The following is a 25,976-nucleotide window of genomic DNA, read 5'->3' as shown; positions in this document are numbered from 1 at the left end:
CTCCCTTCCTAATGTGCCACATGGGTGAAACCGAGCCTCTGACTCAAAGCAGTGCTTTCTTCTTCCTTCATTCTGGTGGTGGGACAAGACTAAAACTGGGAGCTCTGTCACAACGTGGAGCTGCAGAGCAGTAAATTTAGGTTGAACATTGCTGGGTATTTCCTGGGGGATGCTGGAACCCCGAGGGACTTTGTGCTAGAGAGCCAGAACTCAGACTGGCTCATTCCTGGCAGCTAATGAGCATGGAGAGGAGGCAAAGTGATGGATCAACAGCTGAAGTGTTTTCCATTATGCCTGCTGCATTCAGACATCTCATGGAGCTGCTTAAAGCAATGGATGTGTTAAAGTATTGCGATGCTTACAAGGGTATGGGTGGCAGCCAGGCTGCGTTTGCCAAACCCTGGACCTGAGAGAGAGACCACTAAGAGACCGGTGAATGCGTTTGTCATCTCTTCAGCTTTTTGGAGACACCATCCGTAGGAAAGGCCAGATCGCCTTGGTAAAGGAATAAACACAGGTAGCGAGTCCTGGAGCAAAGCACATTGGATGACCTCCTTGTGGGATGGTGGGAAGGTTTGTGCTTTTTGGCACTCACTTCTGAAAACCTGAAAAACTGCCTCGCCAGTCTAAGCACTGCAGCCTGTAAAGCTCCAAAGGCAAAAGCCAGACAGCAGGACCACCCCCTCACTGCTGTTAATAAGCAAAGGGACCACCGAGGCTGGAGCAGATGGAGTGCGCTTAACAGCCCCACCTGAACAGGGAGCCTCTTCATGAGAGTCCTTTGCTGGAGAGGATCCATTTGCTTCTCAGCCAGCCCCAGCAACGGGCAGGCAGGGCTCTCATCCTCATCGCTAAAGATGATTACTCCAAAGGGAACACCGTGCTCGAGGTCTGCCAGAGCCGGCAAGGCTCAACGACCCTTTCAGCCCATTGAAGCTGCTTTATCAGCCTCTGAAGTGACCCAGCAATGCTGGCTGGCAAGGGAGTACCGCTGAGGGAGCACGCAGAATTTCTGAGAGTTTCTTACACTCCCCTGGGAGGAGGGAAGTGGCACCGAGAGCTGAACCGATGTGCACTTGAGCAGGGCAGCAAATGCTGCCAATGCAACATGCATATTGCGTATGGTGTATGTCTCCATAGGAAAAAGCTTCACAACTTTTAATTCTCTGCCCTAGAGTCACTGTCATCTTAAAGTTCTCTGCAAACATGAAAACAAATCATGCTGTCAAAAAATCATGCATTAGAAACAAATTATGGTCTCTAAATGCATCTTGGCAATATAATTGATAAACACGGAGTATGCGAAATAATTGAAAAAGTGGGGGGAACATGCAGGATAAATGACTAAAATAAGGAAGTAATGAACACGTGTAAGTAAGAGCCACAATCAATAAATATAAATTACGGTGTGACAAACTGTAAATAATCAGAGCATTTCAGGCCTGAAATGTGATCCCTCTTCAGGGAAAACTTGTGTTAGTAAATCTGCAGAAGCCTTAGAGAAGAAAACAAGAAGAGACGAGGTTATCAGAGCTCTCTGAAATGGCAGACACGATGGATTAGCTCCTGGAGTCATTACTCAAAAATTTCACCAGCGGTGTGGAAGTAAGATGCGTTACCAGCCCACTTCCTACCTCCACCCCAATGTACAAATGATCTTGGCAGGAGTGATGCTGCCAACCTTTCTCGGACCACTATAGATAGATTAAAAAAAAAAGGATGGCATTTATCTTCTGTAATTTAGCCATTTAGAAGGAGCTTTTGATGGCTGACTCTTGTCTCTTGATTCACTCCACTTTCCCCCTCCTTCCCTGATGTCTCAGGAATCCTTGTGATACTCAGAAATAAATAGTTGCTGTCCCTAGCTGCTTCTGCAGATGCATGTATCAATACAGGTTTTTTGTCCACTGCGTAGGATTTTAACCCATCTCTTTGTTTCCAGGTCCTAAATCCTTTCCAGATCCTTGGGATTAAATTCTCATCAAGACCAGCCTGTGCCAAGACCCTTCAGCACAAGTGGGACTGCAGCCTGAATTAGGGATGAGGTTCAGCCACTGCTGCAGACGTTATAAAGAAGCGGGAGAGGATGGACCAAGTGGTGTGGGAAGAGATTTGGGATGGATGAGGGCTGGCGGATTTACATCCTGGCCTCCTGGGTGATTCTTGACTTCTGAAAACAAAGGTGAGGGATGACCTTCATTTACTGGTTCTGAGTCTGGTTGGTTTCTCTTAGGACATATTTAGCTCATTGCCCAGAGCACCACAGGAAGGTCCCTGCTCACCTGCCCTCTGTGGGTGGATTAAATCCTCCAGCGTTTGGTGAAATTGCTGTGGGTTTATGTCTAGGTAGATTTAAGTGGGTTAGGACTGAGAAAACATTTCCTTAGTGGGCAGATTGAGGGAAAAGATTTGCTGCTTGCTCTGATTGAAGCTTGTCTAGAAAGCACCCTCACCCGAGCAGTGTTTAAGGCAAAGATTTCACCCCCCGCCTTGCTGCTGGCTGGCAGATGGTGTCACGTGGTAGAAATACATTGTGCTCCACGTCTAGGGGTAATAAGAAAAAGGGAAATTACATTAAAATGCGAACTATTGTCAGTGGTTATTTCCACGGATAGTCCTCTTCCATTTAATAGCACAGAATCCATCATGTTATGCTTTATTTCAGCTGTGATTGCTCCCGAGAAAAGATGTAGGTCACATCGTGTTGAACACAGTGCCTTTGAGAAGCGCTCACGATGCAGTTTTTCAGGTGGTGGGAGGGGAGGGTTGCTTTCCCACTTTATTTTATAGCTGTGCTGGCACTCACACTTGGCCAAAAGTGGGAGAAAGCGTTGCTTAGCTAAATTTGGCTGGGGGGCTGTACCGCTCTGTGCAACGTGAGCGGTGGTGGGTGGTGTAAAGCAAGAGAGAGGCAACCCTGGAGTTCACAGATGCAAGGAGTAGCTACGGGTGGAGAAGGAAAAAAAGAGGGAGAAGCTTTGAAATTTTGGGGAACAGGTAAAAACAATGTTCACACCCCAAATTCTGCATCTCTCCAGCAGCCCGGGAGCCCCGCTAAGTTAATGCTGTGCTGTGACTTGCATCACAGAGCCTGGGGCAGATGGAACAGCCAAAATGTCCTGATTTTAATGTACCCCTACAAGCGATGGCTTGGGATGTAGCCTTGCTCCAGTTTAACAGAGGATTTCATGAGACTTAATTAGCAAGGTTATTAATTAATCAATTATGTAAAACAGATGAGCAATCAGATATCCCATTCTACAGTGATACAGCTCATTGTTAAAACTTAATTAACGCAGAGGCTTGGGGACAAAATTAAAAAAAAAAAAAAAAGAAGAAGAAAAAACCCCAAACCCTACAGAAGAATCAGGAGAGAATAATTTCAGCTGAGGATGGAAACTGGACTTGAGACTAGATGGGATGACAGCCCTGCTCTGAGAGGATATCGGGGTTAATTTGGGTAGTTTAACAACCAGCCTGATGTTTGCCTCTGCTGCTACAGGCAGCTGAGCCAAATTGTACTTTATGGCTTGCCAAAATAAATCTATGGTAATTCCTTCTGTGTAACTGAATAGTACCCACCTTTCAAAGCTGGCTGATGTGGTACGTGACAAGGGAGGACTTTAGCAGATGTATTTATTTGCATGCCATCTCTTCTTGCCCGAGCGGCAGCTATCGCAGTAGGCGTGGAGGTGAGCTGCAGCATCAGTGTCACTAACAACCAGCACGGCTCGCTGTAGGTGTTGGATCCTTATGCCACTTGTACCAAAAGCAGTGGGAATATTGATCTTCTGTAATAGCCTCTTGTAACCCAAAGTATTTTGATAGCCGACATTAATCTGTGAAAACCTACATCTTGTTACAGTCTCAGTTTTATTTAATTTTACTTTAGGCTAAAAGTTATTTAGGTCAATTCCTTGCCAGTTCTGATAAATTGATACATCATCTGGGATGGAGCAAAGCTGTGTGTGTATGCTCTTATTTGTACGGACTCTTACCTGCATATATTTGCATTAACTGGATTTGTGATATTCAACAGAGAAAAACCGGTGTCAAAATCTGTAAGTCTCTCAAAATCTGCAAATAATTTCAGTGGTAATATGTTTCCAAAGCACAAACCAATGTGCTTTTGGACCTTTCCTCCAGCAATATGCGCTGGGGTCGATTTTCCCATGTTTAAGGGCCAGATTGCAAATGTATTGGCTGGGAATGGAAGTAGAGTCATGCTCCAGCAATGATTTTTATTGAGTAACTATAGATGAGAAAAGGCAGTTACTACCTGGCAAAGACCCTGCATTTTAAGTTTTCTTTACAAACTCTCTCTCTGCCCAACCCTTTAGCACGGAATTGCAGGAATTTATAGTGATATGTGAAAGAAGTTGGTAGTCAAGACCAGTAGCTGCCAGGCACCATATTTCTTCCTAAATCTGTTGTCAGCAGAGGGGTTTCTTGCACAGCTACAGCTGGGAGGGTGGCTTCACAACCGCTGAATGCACACATAAGAGCTTTTTACATACCTCTGCCTCATTACTGGGCTGATATAGTGCTGGCAAAATCAGAATTTGCTTCTGGCCTCGCTCTTCCCTTCCTCCTGGAGTGCCACTCTGTGGTTTGTGGGTTGCTTTTTTTTTTTTTTTTTTTCAAATCCCAGTTTTCAGGGATGCATTTCAAACAGTTACTAGATATTGCACACAGGGGACAGGACCAACCCAGCCCGTGGCAGGAACCTGCCTCTGCAGTTTGTGGGTTGTGACGGGCTCATCCTGACCCGCTCAAGCCAGTGGGAATTTCCCACGGGAGCAGGCTCTGTCCTGAAAGCAGCGGGTGGGCTGCTGTGCCCGTGCTCAGGGTCTGTCCCTCTCGTTCACAGCTTACCGAAATCTATTAGTTTCACCATTTGTTTTGCTTTTGCCAAGACTGTACAAAGCCTGCTCTCCACTCTGCCTCCCCCACCCTCTCCTAGTCGGTCTGGTTTCAAAGATGGGAGTGCTTTGAAAGTCAAAAGCTTATTAATAGCTCTCTGCCTCTTTTTAATCTATTCAAAAAGCCGTACAGTGTGCAAAGCTGTTGTGACATGATTTTTCTTTTTAATATCTCACCCTTTGACTGTCAGTATTTAAGGAAAAATGAAACTAATCATCAGTGAAAGCATTAATGCTACTGTTTTATAGCTGGTGAGGTTCTCAACAGAAAATTTTGTTATAAAGAAAATAAAAGTCTGAGTGTGTGTGTGTGTATGTGTGTAAGTGTATGTGTGCATCTCACAGTGGAGGTTTCACAGAACAACCCAAGAACGGTATAGTCATTAGCAAAATACTATCAGTAAGGAAAGGGAAACAGTAATATATTGGAAACCAGGGGGTGGTGGGAAAGGCTATTTCTTTGTAAATGGTTAATCTTGTAACTTTGTCATGTGTGTCCCTTTCCATGCAGACGTGTCGGCCCCCACCAGTGCGGTACTACCCGGTATGGCAGATTTTACTGAGGATGCAAAGTACAATGTTTGGCTGCAGGTGGACGCCCCTGTCCTCCAGGTAAGAGCCACCTCTGCTGATCATTTTACCTTAAGGCCAAACTGACCTTTTGCCATTGCTGGAGCAATGTTTCAGCTGCAGACGCTCTTCAGTATCACTAAGGAAGCAAAGGCTGCAGCCCCTGGCAGTGAGTTAATGAAAATTAGTCCAAGATCCTCACCCAGAACGGAGGACAGAATCATGGAAAAGGGAAATATAAATCAATGCAGCTTATCAAGACATGACAGGTAGGACATAATAATCTACTAGGAGTATTTTAATGTTTGAAATCAAGTACTAATTCATAGCGTTTAGCCCAGCAGAAGTTGTTATAGAGGAGATTAGTATGGGTGATCAAACACCAGCTCAACCTTATCTGAAGCATGGAAGGAATTCCCAGAAGTGGCTATCCCAAACCTAGGAGAGTCTAAAGACAGCAGTGACCGAAGCAGGAAGGTGTTAGCAGGAGGGAGCTGCCAGTTTTCTGCAGAGCAGCTCCTCAGAGGCAGCTGGCCGGGCCAACCGGGGGTTCAGTCCCCATGCTCCTTATGAGCTCCCCCTCGCTCCCCCAGAATACTGTGGCACAGGTGGTCATAACAGTGTGTGATATATATACACACACACAAATACGCTGTGTGTATGTGTGTATACATCTACACGTACATTTGTATATAGAAAAGAGGTGTGTGTGTATGCATACCTAGCTATGCACGTGTAATTAATACAAAACAAAGCTTGTAAGACACCTACAATTTTGAATCTAGAAGGTATATGAGCAAAAAGAAAACTCCAATCATTAACCCTGCCCAACAACTAAAATTTGCAACTCGCGTTACGTTTCAGATTTGGTTTGCTTGCCTTCCAGCCCTCAGTGCCACAGTGCTGGACATCTGGCACAGCTGAATCACGCTAACATGGGTGATCAAACACTTCCAAGCATCTCAGAGTGGTTTTGGAAAGGGAAAACTCATCTGTTCTCAGACTCAGGTAATGCAACGTACTGGAAGTAATGTGTGGTATCCACTGTAAAAAGAAACTACTGAATGCATTCAATTTAACAGAAATTTAAGGCAGGTTCTGAATCTAGATGACACGACTCAGCCAATGGTGTACGGACAGACAAGTTATAAATGTATTATCCGATGAGATGATAATTGCACAAATGTTTGAAAATAGGTTTCGTGCTTTCATGTGGTTCTTTAATATTGCATATGCAGAGGAAAGGTGATGAAATAACATTTAAACTCTGTAATTAGCACTGTAATAATGTTGGCTGTTTAAATTGGTTAATAATATTAAAGAGGAGCTCTAATTTAATAATGGAGACACAAACCCAGGTATTTCTAAATGACGATGGCTTCCCTCCAATCGTATTCAATATAATTTTGTTTTCATTTATACTGTAGATAATGGCCGCTGTGGCTGTGTTTATAGAATTGCCCTGGATACCTTCAGAAGAGACAGAAAAACATCATGATTTGCAAACTGGGGAGGAAATAAAAATGAAATCTAGCTTCCCCCCGTCCCTTCCCCCCAGCCCCTGCTAGATTCCTTAAAAATCAATTTTAATGTAATTTGAAAAGCTCTGATTTTGGTACAGTTACTACTTTCTGTTTGGTTTAATTTCTGCTTTTAAAATAGAGCTTTCTAGAGACCTTACCTCAGCTTCACAGATTACAGCTGACATTGGACAGAGGTATAAGGTATAAACCAAATATAAAAGACCATCCGTTTCTATGTATGATTAAATGCTGACTCAAGGTACTGCAGTATTTTTGATCCTTAAAGTTCAATAAAATTCAGGACAGGCAATAAGGAGTCGCAGACAAATTAAAATTTATTGAGACGGACAAAAATGCAACTATTTCAGACTACAGTTAAGCATTTACAGTTAACCAAAGTTAGCAAAATGCTCACATTCCACTTAACTCCTTATGGAAAAAGCATTCAGAATTTACTATGCAATTCTACTTACTATGATAGTCTACATCCATCTACAGTAGGGACATCAAACTGAAACACGTAATATTTGGATCTCTCCTTACAGATCTACACATTGAACAGTAACGGACATCAACAGCATTGAGAAAAGTATAAAAAGACCAAAACCCACCTACTGTAGAAAGGGCTTTTTGATGTATAGTAACTGTACAAAGCAGTCTATATATTAAAGGAACTTGAATGGCATACAGAAGGGACTGCAATAAAAGCCAACAAATGTAGGAAGCTAAGCTTGAGCGATCTCATGGTCTGTATCAAGTGGTGACCTTAGATCTATGTCATCTGCTGCTTGAGGGGAAAGATGCTACAAAACTTCTAATATCAAAATATTCCCATGCCAGAAATGTACACCGAGACTAACAGACTAGGCTGGAGAGGCAAAGAGAAGCATTCACTAACAAACAGTGTTGTTTTAAATATAAACTTTACATTTTCAATATAAACTGTAGAATAAATATTAAATAAACACTTCAAACGGTTTAAAATAATAGTACAGAATAGCTTAAAAAAAAGCAAAGAAAAGGAAAAGGATTCTTTGTGTTCACAGCGAAGGCCAGTAATGACCCAAAAAACCCAACTGTGCTGAAACCTGAACTCAAGATTTTGATTTAACCACAGTAGTTAAAAGAAACATAAAGCGATACCTAACAGTATTTCATAGTCTCTAACATGAAAAGAAAATGAGATTAAAAATTGGTTTGTGTCTCTGAAAGGGGTGGGACAACTCTGATTCCATTTTTCACAATGAGAAAATGTTGGGAATGTCAGTGACTTGATGCTGATGGCAAGCACTGCTTTGAAAAAAAAAAAGACAAAGAAAAAGAAAAAGAAAGGAGTTAAATTAAGCTGGAAGCAAATTAAATCCTTTCCAAAGTATGAAGAATGGAAGGGGCTTGATCTGGAAGATCTTGGTTCTTGGTAGAGTCACTGCTTTCTTTTAAAGAAATAAAACATTTTCTTAATGCATCTTCCCAAATTGGACACAACACACATATGCACACACATATGTGTATAAACATATATATACAGACACACATATATACACAGGTATATATAGACTGCAGATCTTCCAGCCACTGGAGGATGCTCAAGGGCTTTGCTAAATAGCTTTGTAATACTGGGGCACGTGCTCTCAAAGCAATCCCTAGTCTGAGCTGCCCTTCCAAGCCCGGGAGCCTGCCTGCCCTGCTCCTGGCTGGGCTGCCGCACCTCGGGACCCGACGCTACTGCCTTTTCTCTCTCTTGTAGTCGCACCCAACTGAACCAGCCAATACCACGGCGTTTTTCCCCCGGCGCTAGCTCTTCTTCAGAAGAATGGCTGAACAAGTGGAGCAGGCGACTGCCCGATCCCCGGGCTAGGGGTGTCACCCTGACCGCAGGCCAGCAGGCTGCCGTGACGCTGCTCCACCGCGACCCGCAGCCGGTCCGTGCTGGTGAGTCCCAGCAACAGGAATTGTTTTATAGTTTAAGAGAAAGATGTAAGCCCTGCCAGCTCTGATCGGGAATAGCTGTGTATGAGAGATTAAAGCTAGGAGAGGCTCAGCGGTGCTGCGAAATGGATGGTGGTGGCATGTCAGCTCATGCAAACTGACGGAAGCCCACATTCACCTCTAAAGGCTTATTTAACAGCTTTTATCGAACCATCCTGCATGTTTGCGTGGGACACAGAAGGGCTGCCGCTTTCGACTCTGGAGCTGCCTGCGAGGGCTCGGTTAGACTTTACCCTGGTGAGGTGCTGGGCAGGAGAGGGGATTTACTACGTGGCCTTTGGAGTGAGGTGTAGGTCCAGGGCAAGCCGCTGCAAAGGGACACGGGACTGCAGAAACACACCTGGTTGTGTGTGGAGAATGAGCCCAGTCGGGAGGGTAAGTGTAACTCTACTGATTACAGACCTCAGCTTTATGTCGGAGTGAAATGTCAGCTCTGTGCCTTAGGCAGGTCCTGCACAGGACAGCAGAGCTAGACCCAGACAGTAGGGGTTTAATTAATAACATACCATAAGGAAACCAGCCACAACGCCTGAGAAGCAAGCTACCGCTGGTGTTCAATTGCTTCTCACAAAACTATACTATTTAGGGAAACAGAAATGCTGCTTGTAGATGTTCCTCTTGCAAGTCAGCACAATTTTCCACAATTTTCTATGAAAGACAAGTAGAAAAGGGGTGTGTGTGTGTGTGTATGTGTGCTGTGCAGCTCATGGACAACGATTTTACAATAAATTTTCAAAGGCTGTAAGAAAACCAAAGGGATTTGAGGCAGGACGGATTGCAGACCTTTTGCAAATGATTGTGATGGCAAATTTTTGGGAGGATGTGGGGTGTGAAACAACACACAACAAATTCCTCATGATTTTACACATCCTTCTGCATTAGTAACAATTATGCAGGCTTGCTCTTTGTTCTCAGGTCATTGATCAAGACAAATAGGAAATGAAAGAGGAGAAAACAACTAAGCTCCTGCAACACACGGTGTCTGAAAGGAGTTCCTCTTCTGTATTGCTCTTCTGAAAAGCAGAGGTCCAGCACAGAGGGGGAGGGGGGCATTGACTTTAGAGAGGGGCTGAGGACCACAGCCCTTGGGCTAGTGTCCCTAAAAAATTGACTTCTGTCCACCAGCAAAGTATTTTCCTGCTTTTGAGTGAATATGTAACCAGCCATGTTTTAACTCCATACTGTTTCCACCTCTATATCCAAAACTAACTCAGAGGGGGAAAAAAATCAATCTAATTAGTTTCTTGTGTAATAAGCACATTTTTCATTCTGCAAAATAACTCACAGGCAAATCACAGGCACTGCTGAAATACATCTGCATCCTAATGCAAGAGTGGGGTTAAGGTACCTCTTACTGTTTCTGAAAACAGCAAAACCAAGAAAAAGGTCACCACAGTACATTAGTGCATCAGAGAACTGCAACAGGAAAGGAACAGCCAATAATTTAATTTCAATATGCTGTGACATAATTGAAGAGCCATCAATACATGGGAGATGCTGAGGGAATCACAGATTGTATTTTAATACCGTTCTCTTTTATGTGTGTGTATCATGAGTGTGCAGCTTGTCACACGGAGCAAATGGGTTATGCTTTTGAAACATGACCACCTAAAGTTGCTTTTTTAAACAGGCCAAATAAATATGAACTACTTCAATTAAAGGAACGACAGCTTATCACTTTTGATGGTTAATGTCTTTGACGGCTTTGTAACTTCGGAATGAAGGATTGCTAAGAGTAAATGAAGAACAGGCAGATCCCTAGTGTGTGGCAGGAGGAAGAGGCTGCCTGTGCGATGCCAGTACCACTCTTAGTGCAAACGCGTTCCAACAGAAGCTGAGGAATAACTATGGAGGTGGTTACGATGCTACAAATCCATAGAACACTCTTTCCTTAAACGCCCTGAAAGGCAGGTGGATTCTGTTCCCTGCTTGTAGGGCTGGGTCCATAAGAATTGCAGGTTCTCAGCATCTCTTAGGATCAAGGTCATGTTCTGTAAGCAAATAGTGTCAGTGAGCTGATCTGCACCCCGGTGGGACTTCTGGATGAAACGCCTGGTGCTGGGCAGCCAGAAGTCACTATCCAAAGAGACTTACTCTTTACTGGAACACAACTAGTTCTAATAGGGACTAAAAAATGAGGCACCTACTTCTCTTTCTTCATGAAAGAAAAAAACTGTTTCTGATATGACACAAATTCTCTAACATGAGAAGGGCTTCTAAGCCTTTTAGTGGTTTGTTGAGCCCCTTCTGCATTCTTCTTTCACAGGATGTATTTCATAAGCTGTGTGAGGATTAAGATATGAAATGTTTCTAAAACAAAACTCATTGCCCCGTGGATAGAACAAAAATCCCCCAAACCAACTGAATGAAAGCTGTATTCAAACAGTCCTTGCTGGAAAAAAAACACCAGTTGTCTTCCAAATTAAATAGACTATACAAAACTAAACTCAGTAGAGAGGGAATATTTGTGCCAGGTACTCTCAGATACAATTGCAGAGATATGATGTGATTTGCAATATTGTGCAAAACGTGAGTCCTCATTATGATGGGCACTACCATATATAGCCAATTTCATCATCCTTATCATCATCTTCATCTTCATCATCTTCATTAGCTGCTCTTACATGAATCTTCAGCTTTCCTTCTTTGTCTTTTTTTGCTGCTTCAGGTTCCTCTTCCAAATCATCCAACAGTACAACAGATCCGCCACTGCCAAAATCCCCTGAGGTTTCTTGCTCTTCTTCTGAAACAGGTGAGCAGGAAAGGTCATTCCCCCACACGACACCAAACCCTGTGTTCATCCCCTCCCTTGTCATTAAGCCACACTCACTTGCAATGTTACTTTTAAAATTCATTGGTTCAGCTGGTCATAAATAACCTTACATTTCAGTTTTCATCCTGAACTGGGATAAAGGTATATCAATTTACTCCGAAAATCTTACTCGCATAAAAAACTCTGCATCACCTTCCTCCTAGAGACTTGACCAAAGAGTCTCAGTTCACACGCATGCAGGCCAGAAAATCATTACTTGTGATGAAATATCTTCATCCCACCACAGCTCTGTAAACCAGGCTAAAAATATTCTACAAATTGATTTTACTTGAGTGCATAAACCACGGTCTGCAAATGTAGCTATTGAGCCTAACATCTGTGATGCGATTCTGGCATCTCAGACCCTCCAGGTCGCTGCTTTTCCTGCCCCCTCTCAAAGAAGAAAGCTGCATCCACAACCATCACTGACGCACTTGGAAGCAATACGGCTGAAATCTTGCTTGCCTAGGTATAACAGCTAATTGGTGATTTCACAAATCTGCGTAATAGTGTCCCGTCAGCAATTTTATAGGGCTTGGTTATTAATTTATAAAATTTTACACATTGGGGCCTTCCTTTGTTTGAAAAGACATTACTCATGAAGTCCCAGTAAATGTTCCAGACTATACAGAACAATATGTTTAATAACCATGCATAGCAATCCCATAGCTTTAATTTAATATCACATTTAATATCAATTTCCAGGCTGGTAGCAAAAATACCTTCTTACCAGTGGTTACTGCCTGTTAACTTCTGCTGCAGCCCTCCAGTCCCCAGGACCAACATGTATACAAGGGCCCCATTCGCAGTCGGAATAGGAAAATACAGGAGCACTTTGAACACCGGTAGTCATGTTTCCTTGTTGTTACTTCTGTTATCACACTCCATCATACAGCAACAGCAGGGTTTACAACAGTGTTAATTCCTTTGTTGTCTGAGGAAAGCACATCATTACTCACCACAACTGACTGTTCCTTGCTTTCTTGAGCCGGCGATCTCGTTCCCGTACTTATCAACACACCAGCACTGCCCTGTGCTGCCATGGCACTGAGTGGCTTTGTAATAACCTTCTTCATTGCACCGTGGGATGAAAGCACCTGAATAAAATATAAGGTATAATCAGTAATGCAAGCCTTTGTAGGACCAAATACAGTACTATGAACTTGTCACTTAACGACATGGAAATCTTCACAACGTTGGCAAGAAAATACATGTGATTATCTGGTGCCTAAAAGGGAGCAGAAATCTGTATGGTTAACTGTTTTAACCCTGGTCACTGCACAGTGCATAAATGTTTGCATATATGTAGCACATGGAGGTGATGCCATACGGTACTAGAGACAGGATCAGTCTGCCCCTGGATGATTAATATTCCCACAGAGCCCTTTTCAGATTTAACTCCTGGTTTTAAACTTTTCTTCCCAACTGGATTATTACCCCAACTTCATTAATTCTGCATTTCCCTTCCATTTGCACTCTTTCAGTGTTTATCATATAAGTCTTTCCACAACACTGTAATTATCCCTGGAAGCGATCTGCCATCTGCTTGCTATTCATACTAATCTCAAGCACAACTTCTGACTTACCGAGAGTTCCCACATATAAAGGACAAGTAATGCACAAGCTTTACAGACAGGGATAACAGGATTTGAAGTCAGTCAGTCTTTGGATTTGAAGCCCAAGATTTGTCTCGCAATAAAACCAAAATAGTTCAGCCTTGTAGACCGTGGTTCAGTCTGGCCTCTGCAGACAGGGAACCTCTCAGGAGAAACCTGTGTTATTGTTCCCACCATTTTCAGCAGATACAGCAAATGTACTTCGATATGAAAAGCCCTCTTGTCCTCCGAGACGAGTTAGCTTTACTCCCGGGGGAGGTCAGCACAGTCATTTTCCCTTCTTTGCCAATTGCTTCAGTTTGACACATGGCAGAAACCCTCCCTTGCCCCCAAGTTTCCTGTTTCAAATGATTTTTGAGAAAGTATTTTTCTCTGTTGTCAAAGATACCAGTGATTTACTGGTAATGCAGTTAAGTTTTTTAACATGTGTCTAGCATCTCTTCAGACAGTTCATGTGTCAAAGGAGCTCTTTGCACAACATCTCACAGAAAAAATGAATGAAAGGTGCTGCCCAAATGTCATGAAATTTCGTATATAAGACATAGAAGTGGAAGTCAGTCAATCTCTCTCTCTCCCCCCCCCCTAAAGAGAATCCTTGAATTTCCAAATTCATTGTGCTGCAGATCTTGTCTAATATTTGAGTGCCACTAACACAGGTATGGGAGAACAGAAATCTGCAGAAATCTTTGTCATCGGATCACTTTTGGAGACCACTTCACATCCATTAGTGAGAGTATTTTAAATAACTTCAAAACACTTATAGTAGGTTTGCTTATAGGTACCACCATTATGTTCACGTACAACTATAAGCACACCGATGGCTACCAAAGACACTGGTTCTAATAACTCTGCATACTCGCCTTTGCAGGTTACTGTAAGTCAGTGCTCACCGTTCAGCTCTTTATTTCAATATTGATTACGAAAGGTTTTTTTCGTATTTATGCTCATGTCCTCTCCTTGTTAAGCACTCCAGGTGTTTATCAGACTACACACAACCTTGGAAAAAGTCTCAGGCGCTGATTTGCACCGCTGCGAGTCAGCATGGCTGTACCCGTGTCACTAGAGCTCTTCTGTTACCTCAAATGAGCATCTGGCTCCAGGAAAGAATCGAAGGGGGAACCCGAGTGGCATTGCGGGGTGAGCGGAGAATGGCCTCTGCATTTTAAACTGTCCTTTTTCCTTGGGCAATGCAACCTTTGCCTTCTTTGGAACAGACCTTTTTGCATAGTTTCACTGTTTTCCTTGTAAGGTATTAAAATGTTCCACACTGCCTGTAAAAGCCGTAAATTAAAAAAATAAATCATGACCCAGGCTCACTGCCAACATAACTGTGTGTGGGGAGGATCCACACTTTGGTCGCAGTGAGGAGTAGAAGGCACTTTTCCTTCCACATGGGAAATTTGTGCCAATTTGCATGTAACGCTGGAGCTTTAAATATTTAGCTACGCATACTAATGTCACAGTATTTGCCAACTATCAGAGGGAAGATTACAGCATGTCCTCTCCAATGTGTCAGATGCAGGTGACAACGTGGTGAGGATGGAGAGTCACTGGGAGCACGTGTTGTATGGCGTGATGATACGTCCTGTAAATCCTACAGAAATCAGCCCCTGCCTTCATTAGAAATAAGCTCTGGCCACACGTTCTGCTACTCCGGAGCATGGCATCCAGGCAGCCCATTTAGTGGGGAAATTTCACCCTATTATTTGGTTTGGCATCAGAGAACATCTGTAGACTTTGGAAGGAGAAAGGACTTTCCCTCTCCAGAGGTTCTTGCACAGCCAGTGCTTCCCGACAAGTGTGGAGAGGACCGCTGGAGGACCAGCTTTGCTATTAAGCCCTACAAAATGTTAGTCACTCCCCACTGAACTGCCTCAGGCTACTGAATTCTGCTTACCCCCCCTCTCTTTGTCCCATGGAGTATTTAATTATTCCACACAAACTTGAACAGCACTGTTTCTATATCCTCTTTATGGATCCAGACCTATATCTCCTTTTTTTTTTTTTGGCAACATTCCCTTATCTATATAATACTCCCCTTCCTCAGAGAATATGGGGAGAATAATTACATGCTAAAGATAGTGAAGCACACAGGTAAAAGCCTGACAGAATTAAGTGCTAGCCAGCACACAGCTCCCTGTATTAGCTATTATATTAGCTGAATTCACAGGGCTGATACAGAAGAAAATAGTGGCGGGAGCAGAAATTTATTACCTTAGTGATGTGGGAGAAGCATTATCAGGCTGCACAGTTGCATGCTCTAAAAGTACACTCTCTGCAGTTAATTGTACTCTAGATAAATCTGGTAGGAAAAGATGAATAGTGCTGTTTACTTTTTAATTCGGTCCCCTGGGATGCTAGACTCTATTTGAAAGCCTCCAAATTCAACATATCTAATGGCAATGGCTTTGAAGTACTTTGTTGCAACAGTCATGTGTTTTGAAAAATATATAGAGAACAAAATATCAAAAGTCATCATTTTTATCAATGGATACAAGTTAACAGAAATCTTCTTCATGCATACTGCCCAGACTGTAAATGTTGTGCTCTGTATGTCAGGGACAGAGAAGGGAAGAGAATAATTAAAGGTTATTTTCTCTGAAAATATTAATCTCTCTTTTAAATTCTTTGTTGTTGCTACAAGCGTGTTCTTTGTCACGTGTATGTTTTGGTTTCCATTTGCATGTTTTTTCAGTCAGTGAAGAGAAAAGACAATGTTTTCTGCTGTATAAATAGCTATGAGATCAGATTAAAATCTCACAGACAGGTGCCATTATGCAAGCAGACTTTCAAAGTAGGTGAAGCAAAGAGTTCCTCTCTGTATTAGAATTTTTTAGCTTGTGGAACACCTTATGCCTGACGCTACTTATTGAGCTTAGCCACTTTCATCCGTCATGTTTTTTTTTTTTTTTAATACAGTTGACTAGAAGTTATTTGTGGTAAGGGACCATTCTCACTGCTTTTACTTCATCATTTTACTCCTGCTATTGTGATCAGATCCCAGTGACACGCTACAACTGCCTGCATGTTGTACTACCTGCAGCACAGCCATCATTTTTCCCTGCACATCGGAACAAACCACTTATGTTTCAACCCAGATGACATTTACTGCATATAGCAAATAACAGCAAAGCATAAAATAAATACGGGATAGCCAAAGCTATCTATTCAGAACTGGGCTTCTTATTCTTTTAGGTGGCTCTGAAAATCATGACACTCATGAGACAGAGAACACCATGACTCCCCCTGCCACTACACGCATTTGAACACAAATGCAAAATATTCATTGAATGGAGCACACATGCAACTGAGCAATCAATCCTCCCTTCGCTCCCACAGCTATGAACAGCAGGAGCTGTAGCTCTGAAACATCTTAATCTTTATGTGAACTTTCTGTGAGAGGATGATGGAACTAAACCATAGTCCCTGTGGCCTTTGGGAATGTTTATTCTTATTTTAAACCCACGAATCCAGGTTGGGATTGTTCATGAGGAACCTGAACCCCGAGGCCAAATGGCAGTGGCATCCGGGGATGGCAGGGTTTGGCAAAGACGAGCTTTGCAGCAGCTCTGTTTGCATGGTGTGTTAATGAGTATCTAGAAACATCAGGCTAAAATCTGAGAGCAACCTGAGAAGCACTGCAGCAACGCTGACACCCGTGCTCTGTGCTGCAACTAGTGATGCCACCAGAACCCGACACGGGAACTCCGTGACGGGCCTGACAGCCTGGGTCCGAGGCAAGCCAGGACCTTCAAGGGTGACATGCAGTGCTGTCTGCAAACAGAGACTTTAACCTGTACTGGTATGCCTTGCAGGAGCTGGCTTTACGTACACAAACGTGCTAGGACAAAAGTTTCGGTAAGGTACCACCACAGAAACACCAGGCTACGTAACACTGTCTGATTCTAGGGTATGGAAATAGCTACACTGATAAAGTTCAACCACCTGATTTTTTAGCAATTAAACGGGAAAATGTCATATGGGGATTTATTTCACCTAATTTTAGATATCCATCAGAGCAGTGCAAGTTATGAGCCAATTCAGGCTCCCAAGCCGACAGAGAGAGGGGCAGGCATTACCAGAGCTTACAGCATGGAACGTTCTGCAGAGCTGCCTAAAACGAGATGGTACGAATTCTTGTTTTCGTATACATGGAATATACTCAAATATTTTTAAGGGCGATTAAGCAAAAATGAACCCCAAGGGATGCATGCATTGCATCGTAACTAGAAGAAGACATGGACCCTTGGCTATGCACTGTGGCACCTTTAGTCACCCTTCAAAAACGGGAGGCTCTGTCCTTATTCTGACCTACAAGGGGATGAAGGCAGTACAAAGCTCTGCGCTGACAAGGCTTTGTGTTTCTGGAGATCTCTAAATTAGTTCTGAACCCATTGCCATGCTGACACCTGTTCTGTATGTTGCTATGTCATTATTTGTTTAATTTCACAGTGTCAGGCCTACACTCCATGATGCATATTCCTAACTCAAAACATTAGTCTCTAATTGAAAACCCATTACTGCATATAAAGTTACAATAATCACAGAAGCTTTAATTAGTCGAGTAAATGAATATCAAGTAATCGAACTTACCCAACAGACTCTTCCCTCTACTTAGCTTTTGAATTCTATTCATTTCATTCTGGCAAGGAAGACCTAAAATATAATGTATGAGAATCAGTTTCCAGATGGTACGGGACAGACTCTGTAATGACTGGCTTCACTGCTGACAAGAAATGTAGACTACTGTACACCTGGGAATGAAGGGAGCCCATATGCTGGTACTGTACTGCAAAACAAATTTATGTCATTAGCTCCACTAATTAAAAAAAAAAAAAAAAAAAAAAAGCAACACACTGTAGTTGAGAATAGTGTTTGGGGGCCATTTTCATTGTTAAACCATTTTCCCTCTCTTTTCACCAAACTGACATAATGCCAGCTCTCCAATTTATGATTTGCTAATTGACTAATTTCTGCATTAATAAAAGCGTAAGTTCTTAAGCTTGCAATCAGCCATCTACCTATCTTTCTATCTATCTATAGAGCTTATTTCTAGACTGTGTGCACTAGCTCTTACTACTCCTTTGTTTTAACGATCAAGGGATATTAATACATTACTACATTAAACGCTGTTACACACTGCCCTTTCACACCAGGGCTGGAGAAATGAGCTTTTTAACGCAGCTGACTGCTGATCACCAAACTACACCTATAAGCCGGTCAGTCAAACCCAAAACACAGGGACACCCAAACAACTTCTCTTTGTGCTCTGAATTTCACAACTCACCGCCCGGCTTCTGGAAGCAGTAGCACCACTCGTTGTTGGAAAGCTTTCCGTCTTTGAAGGAGTCGCAGGAGTTGAAGAGAGGCTTGACGCATGGCTCGTACTTGTCCAGATAAATGGCACTGATCTCCGAGGGGTCCAGCAGCAGGTCATAGTTCATGTCAAGTTTGTTGAACATCCAGCCTAAGGAATCCTTACAGATTGGTAGTATGCTGGTGTCAAATCCTGCAAGAAAATAAACATTTTTTTTTTTTTTAATGAACCCCAGCACGCTCACTGCATGGGAATCACTGCTAAGCTGAAGACTTGCTAAGTTTTTTTGGCTGGACCCTAAACATTAACCCGACATGCCGAAAGCAGAACACAATTCTGACTGAAATGATTGCGTAAAGCTTAAAACCCAAGAACTGCTACAGACTAGAGCACTACTCACACTCTTTAGGAGCTACGGGGTGGAGAGGGTTGAGATTCATAGCTCATTACTGTAGTTCAAAGTTATTTCTACTCAAAAAATTCTCACTTTTTTTTTTTCTGTCCTCAGTCCAAGTGGGTTGGCCTTGTTCCAAGAAACTGAAACGTGGTGAGGAAAGGCTGCATCCACTGTATTTTCAAACTACGCTTGAGTCTGAATATGATTTCAACCCTGTTTCCCAGACCCGTTTCTAGTTCCCTGATCAAATTCTTCCCTACTGCGCTCTCACCTTCCACCTCTCATCCTAGCTTTTCACTCTTCAAAGCCCTGCCTCCTGTGGTGGACAATGAAATGCTTTGATCTGGATGGCAAGCTGCCTGGGGGAGGCGGGGGGAGAAAAGGGATGAAGTGTCTTTTGCTTGTACCGCTGAAGAACGGCACTGCTGCAGCTGGGGGCTCCAGAGCTGCAGATGCTCGTGTCTGCCATACTAGCACTATTCCTTCTTGTGGCCTCCAGGATTGTGCGGCAATACCGGCTTCTGCTCCTCCAGCGCTTTGGAAACCATCATCATCATTCACTTTAATAGCCCAGATCCTTAAAAGACTGCAGCAGCAGCAGCAGCAATCATAGAAAGTCCAAGTCATGCCTATAGATACCCACAATACATACGAGATACGTGTTCCAGTATTCTGCAGTCTCCACAAAAACCAGTTGCATTACCTTCTTCCACAACAAGACAGGGCATTATAAATCCATACGGTCACTCTATTTTTCAATGCTCCGTACAAACATGCACTAATTTCCAAGTTATCTATGATGTAAGGAACTATATTGGTAACGCAGAGCCAATACGTCTGATGGTCAGGGTATTGGTTTCAGGAAGGGCTCAGAAACAGGCACACGCTGGCTGGGGATGTACGGGGGGACGGAGGGTACCTGAGCCACCCAGCCTGGGCACCTCATGCTGTTGCAGCTGTGTGCGATAACCTGCTCCTGCACTATTCCTTCTGCTATGGGCCGCGTGGAGAAGTCTGACGGGCTTTTTCCTTTTGCTGCATCTTTTATTGAAAGAGGTCAAGCTTAGACTTATTTGCTGTACGTGTCAAGTCCCATTTCAGGATGGCGCTTTGTTCAAGTGAAACCTGAGATGTTGCTGGAATCACGCTGACAGCTCGTCCAAGCTCTGCAGCCTACCTGCTATTTTAAGTATTTATCCAAAGGAGGGCAGTGCTTTATGCTGGAAGCTGTGCTTTCTGTATGCAACTGCAGCTGAAGGTTGTCGGTGACATGGAGGAACAATCATCAGAAGGGTTAACTAATGGGAAGGTTTGTGTCATTTATAATACATGTTTCTCTAAGAAAGGAAGAAGGTAACACCATTTCCTCGGGGCTAGAGGCAGCTCAGACAGGGAAGAGAGAAATCATGCTGAACATTTCATCACATTTTTGTGCTGTTATCTCCTCTAACATTATCTAATCGAGTTCGAGCACAGTGAAAAAGAAAAAGGGCACGTGAATAGATGTAGGGAGGAAGCCTGCTTGCCTTGCTGAACCAATTAGGACTATTGACTTCAATTATTTTATTCATCTGAAGAAGGCAAGCAGGATTTGGTCACTGCGCAATTGCTTGTTGAGTGAAATGATTTAAGAATCCTCGACTTGGCCTGACAAAGCACCGAGGAGCAGGGCACGCAGTCCTGCCGTGTGTGGGGATGTGCTGTGCCTGACTCCCCACCACGGGGCAGGCTACAAGCAGTCGGAGGAGCCGGGGTGGATCATTCAGTTGCATGGTGGGGCTGGGGTCAGTACATGCATCAGCTATCCCAGTTCAACGGCTTCCAGGGGAAAGAAAGCTGGGTTCTGTTGGCTGCTCTTTCCCTGCACAGGTCCTCTCCCTGGTGATGGTCTTTGTGTCCTGTCATGGCACTTACTGCTGTCAAGGTGAACAACTACAAGGTCTGCTGTACAACCAGTTGAGTATGGTATTTGTTCCTCAGCCCTGGTGGGTCTCTAAAGGTCACCTCCTAACTGGCAAGGATCAACGCAGGGGGGAGATCCTGGCACAAACTTGCCCCTGACAGTGTCTGTGGATTATTTCTGAGTCTTGCTCTCCTCCCTCCTGGGAAGCCTTTATCTGTGTGTACAACGCGCGCCCAGGGATACGCCAGCAGCGTGCCCTCAGTGCCGATCTGTCTGTGCAGATCGCAAGATGGTGACTGATGTGAATGCGGCGCTGCTCTGTGACATACCATCTGGGCTTGGATACAAGATACAATCATGAAAGGTCACTGACGAAGACAGTTAATTACATTAGCTGAAGAGCTTTTGATTGTAATTTTTTATAAACAAGGGAGCTTTCACTCTTGTGACCGGAGTTCCAGATTAGGTTTATTAAGAGGCTGCATCATTAAGCAGTGCTGGATTATTAGACAGTGTGGTCTGGAAGTCTTTAAAATTACAGTGGTAGGTGTGATGGAAAGCCTTTAGCTGGACGGTTGCTGCCAGTGAAAAGGTTAATTCTTTAACTGTCCCTCAATATGTGGTTGAAGGTGAATCGTGGTATCTACCTCCTCCTCATGTTATCTCCTGGTAAAAGCTACTGCCTGTAAATCAGCGTTTGCAACACGGCTTCTGCAGTACAAAACCAGCAACCCTGGATGCTCTCAGCACCCAGCAACAGGAATGAAAGCAAAGTGTGCCCTGGGCGCGGTGCAGGCTCTGACTTACCGTGTAACCGGGGCAGCTGATGGAGAATGGCTCTCAGAGCTCACTTACCTTCACTGGGAGGGTCACTGTGCTCCCATCAGCTCGGGGAGGCCAAGTGATGCTGAATGAATTAACTCCTTTTTAGAGTCTTTTGATATACTTGCTTATAAAATATGATGCAATAAGCTGGATGAAACAAACCACATACTGTAATTCTGTAATGAATTAAGCCTTGGTTAATAGGCTGGACTTCCAGCACAACAGACCCGGAACAACAGCAACGTCAGTGAGAGCTTCTCTGCATCCCCCTGGGCGCGTCAGCCCAGCGCTATGGTGAGAAGCCAGAGAATGGTGCAGGCTCCGCATCTCTCCTGCTCTTGGCTCCTTGGCAGAGGCTGCCAACACAGATACCAATTAATGTCACTTGTGGTGGTCGTTGCTTTCACTTGGACACCTGCTCACAAGGACCTGGATCGAGACCATCCCGCTTCCCATTCTGACTGACAGCTGTTCAGCATCCTAACAACTTCCATTCACTACAGATCTGGAAGGAATTCAAAGCGGTGACCTACATGTAAAAGCCTCATACCCTATTAATACGTAAAGTGCTCCACCTCCTCGGAATTAAAATGGAATGAAATTCAAAAAAGTCTTTAAGTGAAAATCCTAATTAAAAATAAACACACCTTCTGGCACATAAAACTATTTCCCCCCTTCAAGAGTTGACTTACATGAGCTGGTTTCATTTTATTAATGTATATACTACAATTAAATTAGCAGGGGAATAATTAACCTAATTTCCCCCATCACTTAAAATAAAGGAAGGAGGAGAAGAAATGTTCCCTAGAAAAAATCCTTTATATTGCACAGATCTCTAGCAAGAGAAAAAGAACTCCCACTCCAACCAAAGAGACTATCTAGATACAATATGGGAATGTTACGATTTATCAACAGGCTCAGGAGCAATTTGAATCTGATCTTACTACCTAATTAGTTTTATTATTTCCTTATGTCAAAGCACGTCCCTGAGTTGCTTGATATTATTTATTGAGGAGACTTCAATTGTACAAAGCCTGAAAAAGACAAAAGTTCCTGGTCTGTGGTGCTTGGCTGGGACCTGGCAGATAGCTCACTGAAGGCTTGAGATTTCAAACACAATGACTTGCCCTCATCTGTTTCCTTTCAAGGGAGTTTAAAAAAAAAAAAAAAAGAAAAAAAAAGTGTACTCTTTTTCTTCACCTGGGGGGTGAACTTAATACACTCAAAAAGCTTATTTACACTCACAGTAACATCTTGAAAATTTAATGTAGCATAGAGAAATCTCTGCTGGAACACCTTCTCTAGACAGCTGATGTGTCTGAGGCATCATAGTCATCGCATCCCACCATCTGTTCCTTTTACTGCCACAGGGGCATATCCAAAATGGATTACTTTGAGGATGTACATGCCTTTTAAGACTCTACAGGCATAACCAAACCAGTTCGGTTTACTGAAGTGATCAGCCTGGTGAGGAAGGCAACACATGCAGAGCAATAAAAAAAAAAACAACCAGGCAATGCATACGTACATCAGAGTGTGTTTCCAGGGGTACATGTGTCCTGTTTGCCAGGATTCACACAAATTCTTTTTTTTCAGCTTGGGTGTGTGAACTTTGAATTCTGAGCCCTGTTTAAGATGTCTTTCATTTTTACAAATGTTTGGAGGCAGCCAAATACTGCTGTTCTTACTCTGTCGGTACTTCCAGTGCTACCAGAGAGAATTAGGCACATGCAGATAAACTCATGGATACTATTGCAAACTCTTTAAAAGAAAAACAAGCCCAAGTTTTGTGGCATTCAAAACCAATTCCAGCATCTTAACTCATAAAGTTTCTTTCTTTCTTTCTTTTTTTTTTTTTTAACTGACATATAAGAAAATAAGAAAACGTGCCAAACTAAGTCAACAGTCTAAAAATGAACATTGTTGAGATCAAGTGTTTAAGATCATCTAGGCAGCCTTTCATATAAAAGCTGCCAGGAATCAAACTAAACTAAAAAGAGATAACAGCTCCTCTGTGAATCAGAGCAAACACTGCAGAATTACCAGGAATGTTTTTCTCACTGAAATTGCTTCGGGGGTGGGGGGGGTGGGGGTGGGAGAGGGAACGACAGACCTAACACCTTTAGGAATGAATTTGGCCTTTGGCAAGGTCCTCACGAGCAGCTCACAGGTCATCTGCATGAAATACGTCCTTTTGACAATCTGATAAAATGAGATTTCACATGGCTCTGGGCCTGAAGGATTTCAGACAAAGTTTTAAGTCTCTGGTGTCTTCTGTCATGGGGTCTGAAATGAATTCACATCTTGAAGCCATGATTAGCTGTACATCCAGTTGCCTTTTTGCACTATGGATCAGCTTCCTCTGCAGGATAATACCCTTTCCTGCAGTACCGTTTAAAAAATAAGTAGGACATACGGTTTTAAAGATACTGACTTTGTTATAAATATTATGGAAAGTAAGGGACATATGAAAAAGATCATTTACACAGAACACGGCTCGTTTCACCCCATAGTTTTAAGACACAATTACTTGGCACGAATGTGCCAACTATAGCTTTGAGCAATACAGCCCGTGGTATAGTCTGTCTCTTTAGGAATGTATGGCGTTTATATGTATGGTATGTATTTAGGTATACATATAAATGGTATACATTTAGGAATGTATGGTATCACTCTTTAGGTGATGTATGGCCACACGAGCTCAGAAGCAGCACAAAAGAAGAGTGACTGGGGAGACACGGACCGACGGTAGATGCCCAGCCTGACATTCCAGTCTGCTCTACTCGCTGGCAGCATCTCCAGTCTCACACTACCGGGAAACTAGGCACTGGGGCCGAAAAAGCTGCGAAAGGGAGAAGTTGACTGAACCCTTTAAATTCTGTGTGTTCAGACAGCCTGTACCAGAGAATTAGGGCAGTGAAGTGGAGTCACACACCTAGATAAAACTCGTGCATCCTACTTCGCAACCCAAGGGCCCGCGTGTTTTGGGACATACTATTTAAAAGGATTAACGAGTCCTTACAGAAAATAAAGTCACATCTGCTCTCTGATGAACATGACCTCTTTTGATGCTGTTATCTGAATCTTTCCCCTCCCTGGTGGGTAAATGACATCAAAATCAGTCATGTTGGCTTAACCCACAGAGAGTAAATGTCCTCTAAGCTGTTCATTTTCTTCCTTTCTTAAAAAAAAAAGAAGCATCAAAGGAAGTAAAGATGGTGTTGTTAAATACCTGGGACACAACAGATTCCAGCTTTCCACACCATTTAACTATTCCTGCTCTATGGCTGAGATGTGAATGTTTTATTATTTTTTGGCATAAGGAGTTAGCAGGAAATTGCAAAGTAATATCAGAGTGAGTCTTTTCCAACATCGGCAAATTGTCCCTATGCCATGTTTTTGGCTCATGCTGCTGGCAGTGGGTCAGAAAATGCCTGGCCATAAACTGGGGGGGTAAGCACAGGCCAGGGTCCATCCCCAAGAAGTGACGTGGATGCAGCCACATGGATCTGGAGCATCACGGAGTTCAACTGTACAGACACGAACCAGGTCATGCCGGTTAACCTCAGGGCTGGAGAGAAGTCCCCGAGCAGTTTTATTTACTAGTATAGATGTGACCTCCGTGGCCTTCAGACACAGTTATTTGCCTGATTAACTTGTAAAGGTCTCTCTGTCTCTGACTGCCAGTTTTTAGAGCAGTTTGGGCTAGAGAGAGTACAGAATGACGGCAGCTCCTTTAGAAATGGTGCAGCTATTTATTTGCAGGTTCAGGTCTCCTGCGGACCTGCTGCCTCGCTGGACCTGCCTGACACGACACTGTAGCACTAACAGCTGTCCTCAGCCGAACGCCCTCAGGCTGGGAAGCTGCCTACAACACTCATTGTTCAAGGGGAAAAGTGTTTCCTTACTGCCTTGTGCCGTCTCTGAGCTGGTCGGTTTGATGACACGATTTGCGTCCTCATGCAGAGCGCCAAACCAGTCTTTTAGTCGCGAAGCGAGGTTCCTCAGTTCTTTGTCTGTGCAAGCTAGAAAAAAGAACAAAACACCAGAGTGAGTCAAGAGCATCAGCCAAGAAACCCTTCTCCAGACAGACTATTAGAAA

General features: G+C 43.3%; 1 protein-coding gene across 2 annotated transcripts in view; it reads right to left on the bottom strand.

Moving 5' to 3' along the window:
* Positions 1-7,332: 7,332 nt before the first annotated feature.
* Positions 7,333-25,976, bottom strand: part of SPOCK1 (SPARC (osteonectin), cwcv and kazal like domains proteoglycan 1) — a 323,259-nt gene continuing 304,615 nt past the window's right edge. For both annotated transcript variants that reach the window (XM_040604741.1, XM_040604742.1), the window contains 5 exons: positions 25,783-25,899; positions 18,720-18,941; positions 18,026-18,088; positions 12,776-12,913; positions 7,333-11,747 (listed from right to left, as the gene is read on the bottom strand). In XM_040604741.1, the coding sequence (XP_040460675.1) occupies positions 11,557-11,747; positions 12,776-12,913; positions 18,026-18,088; positions 18,720-18,941; positions 25,783-25,899 (731 nt within the window). In that variant the 3' untranslated portion in view covers positions 7,333-11,556. The remainder of the gene's footprint in view (positions 11,748-12,775; positions 12,914-18,025; positions 18,089-18,719; positions 18,942-25,782; positions 25,900-25,976) is intronic.

The sequence above is a fragment of the Falco naumanni genome, chromosome 8 (genome assembly GCF_017639655.2).
Source record: "Falco naumanni isolate bFalNau1 chromosome 8, bFalNau1.pat, whole genome shotgun sequence".
Lineage (NCBI taxonomy): Eukaryota > Metazoa > Chordata > Aves > Falconiformes > Falconidae > Falco > Falco naumanni.
The sequence above is the reverse complement of the archived record's forward strand: the minus strand, read 5'-3'. Positions and strand labels throughout refer to the sequence as shown.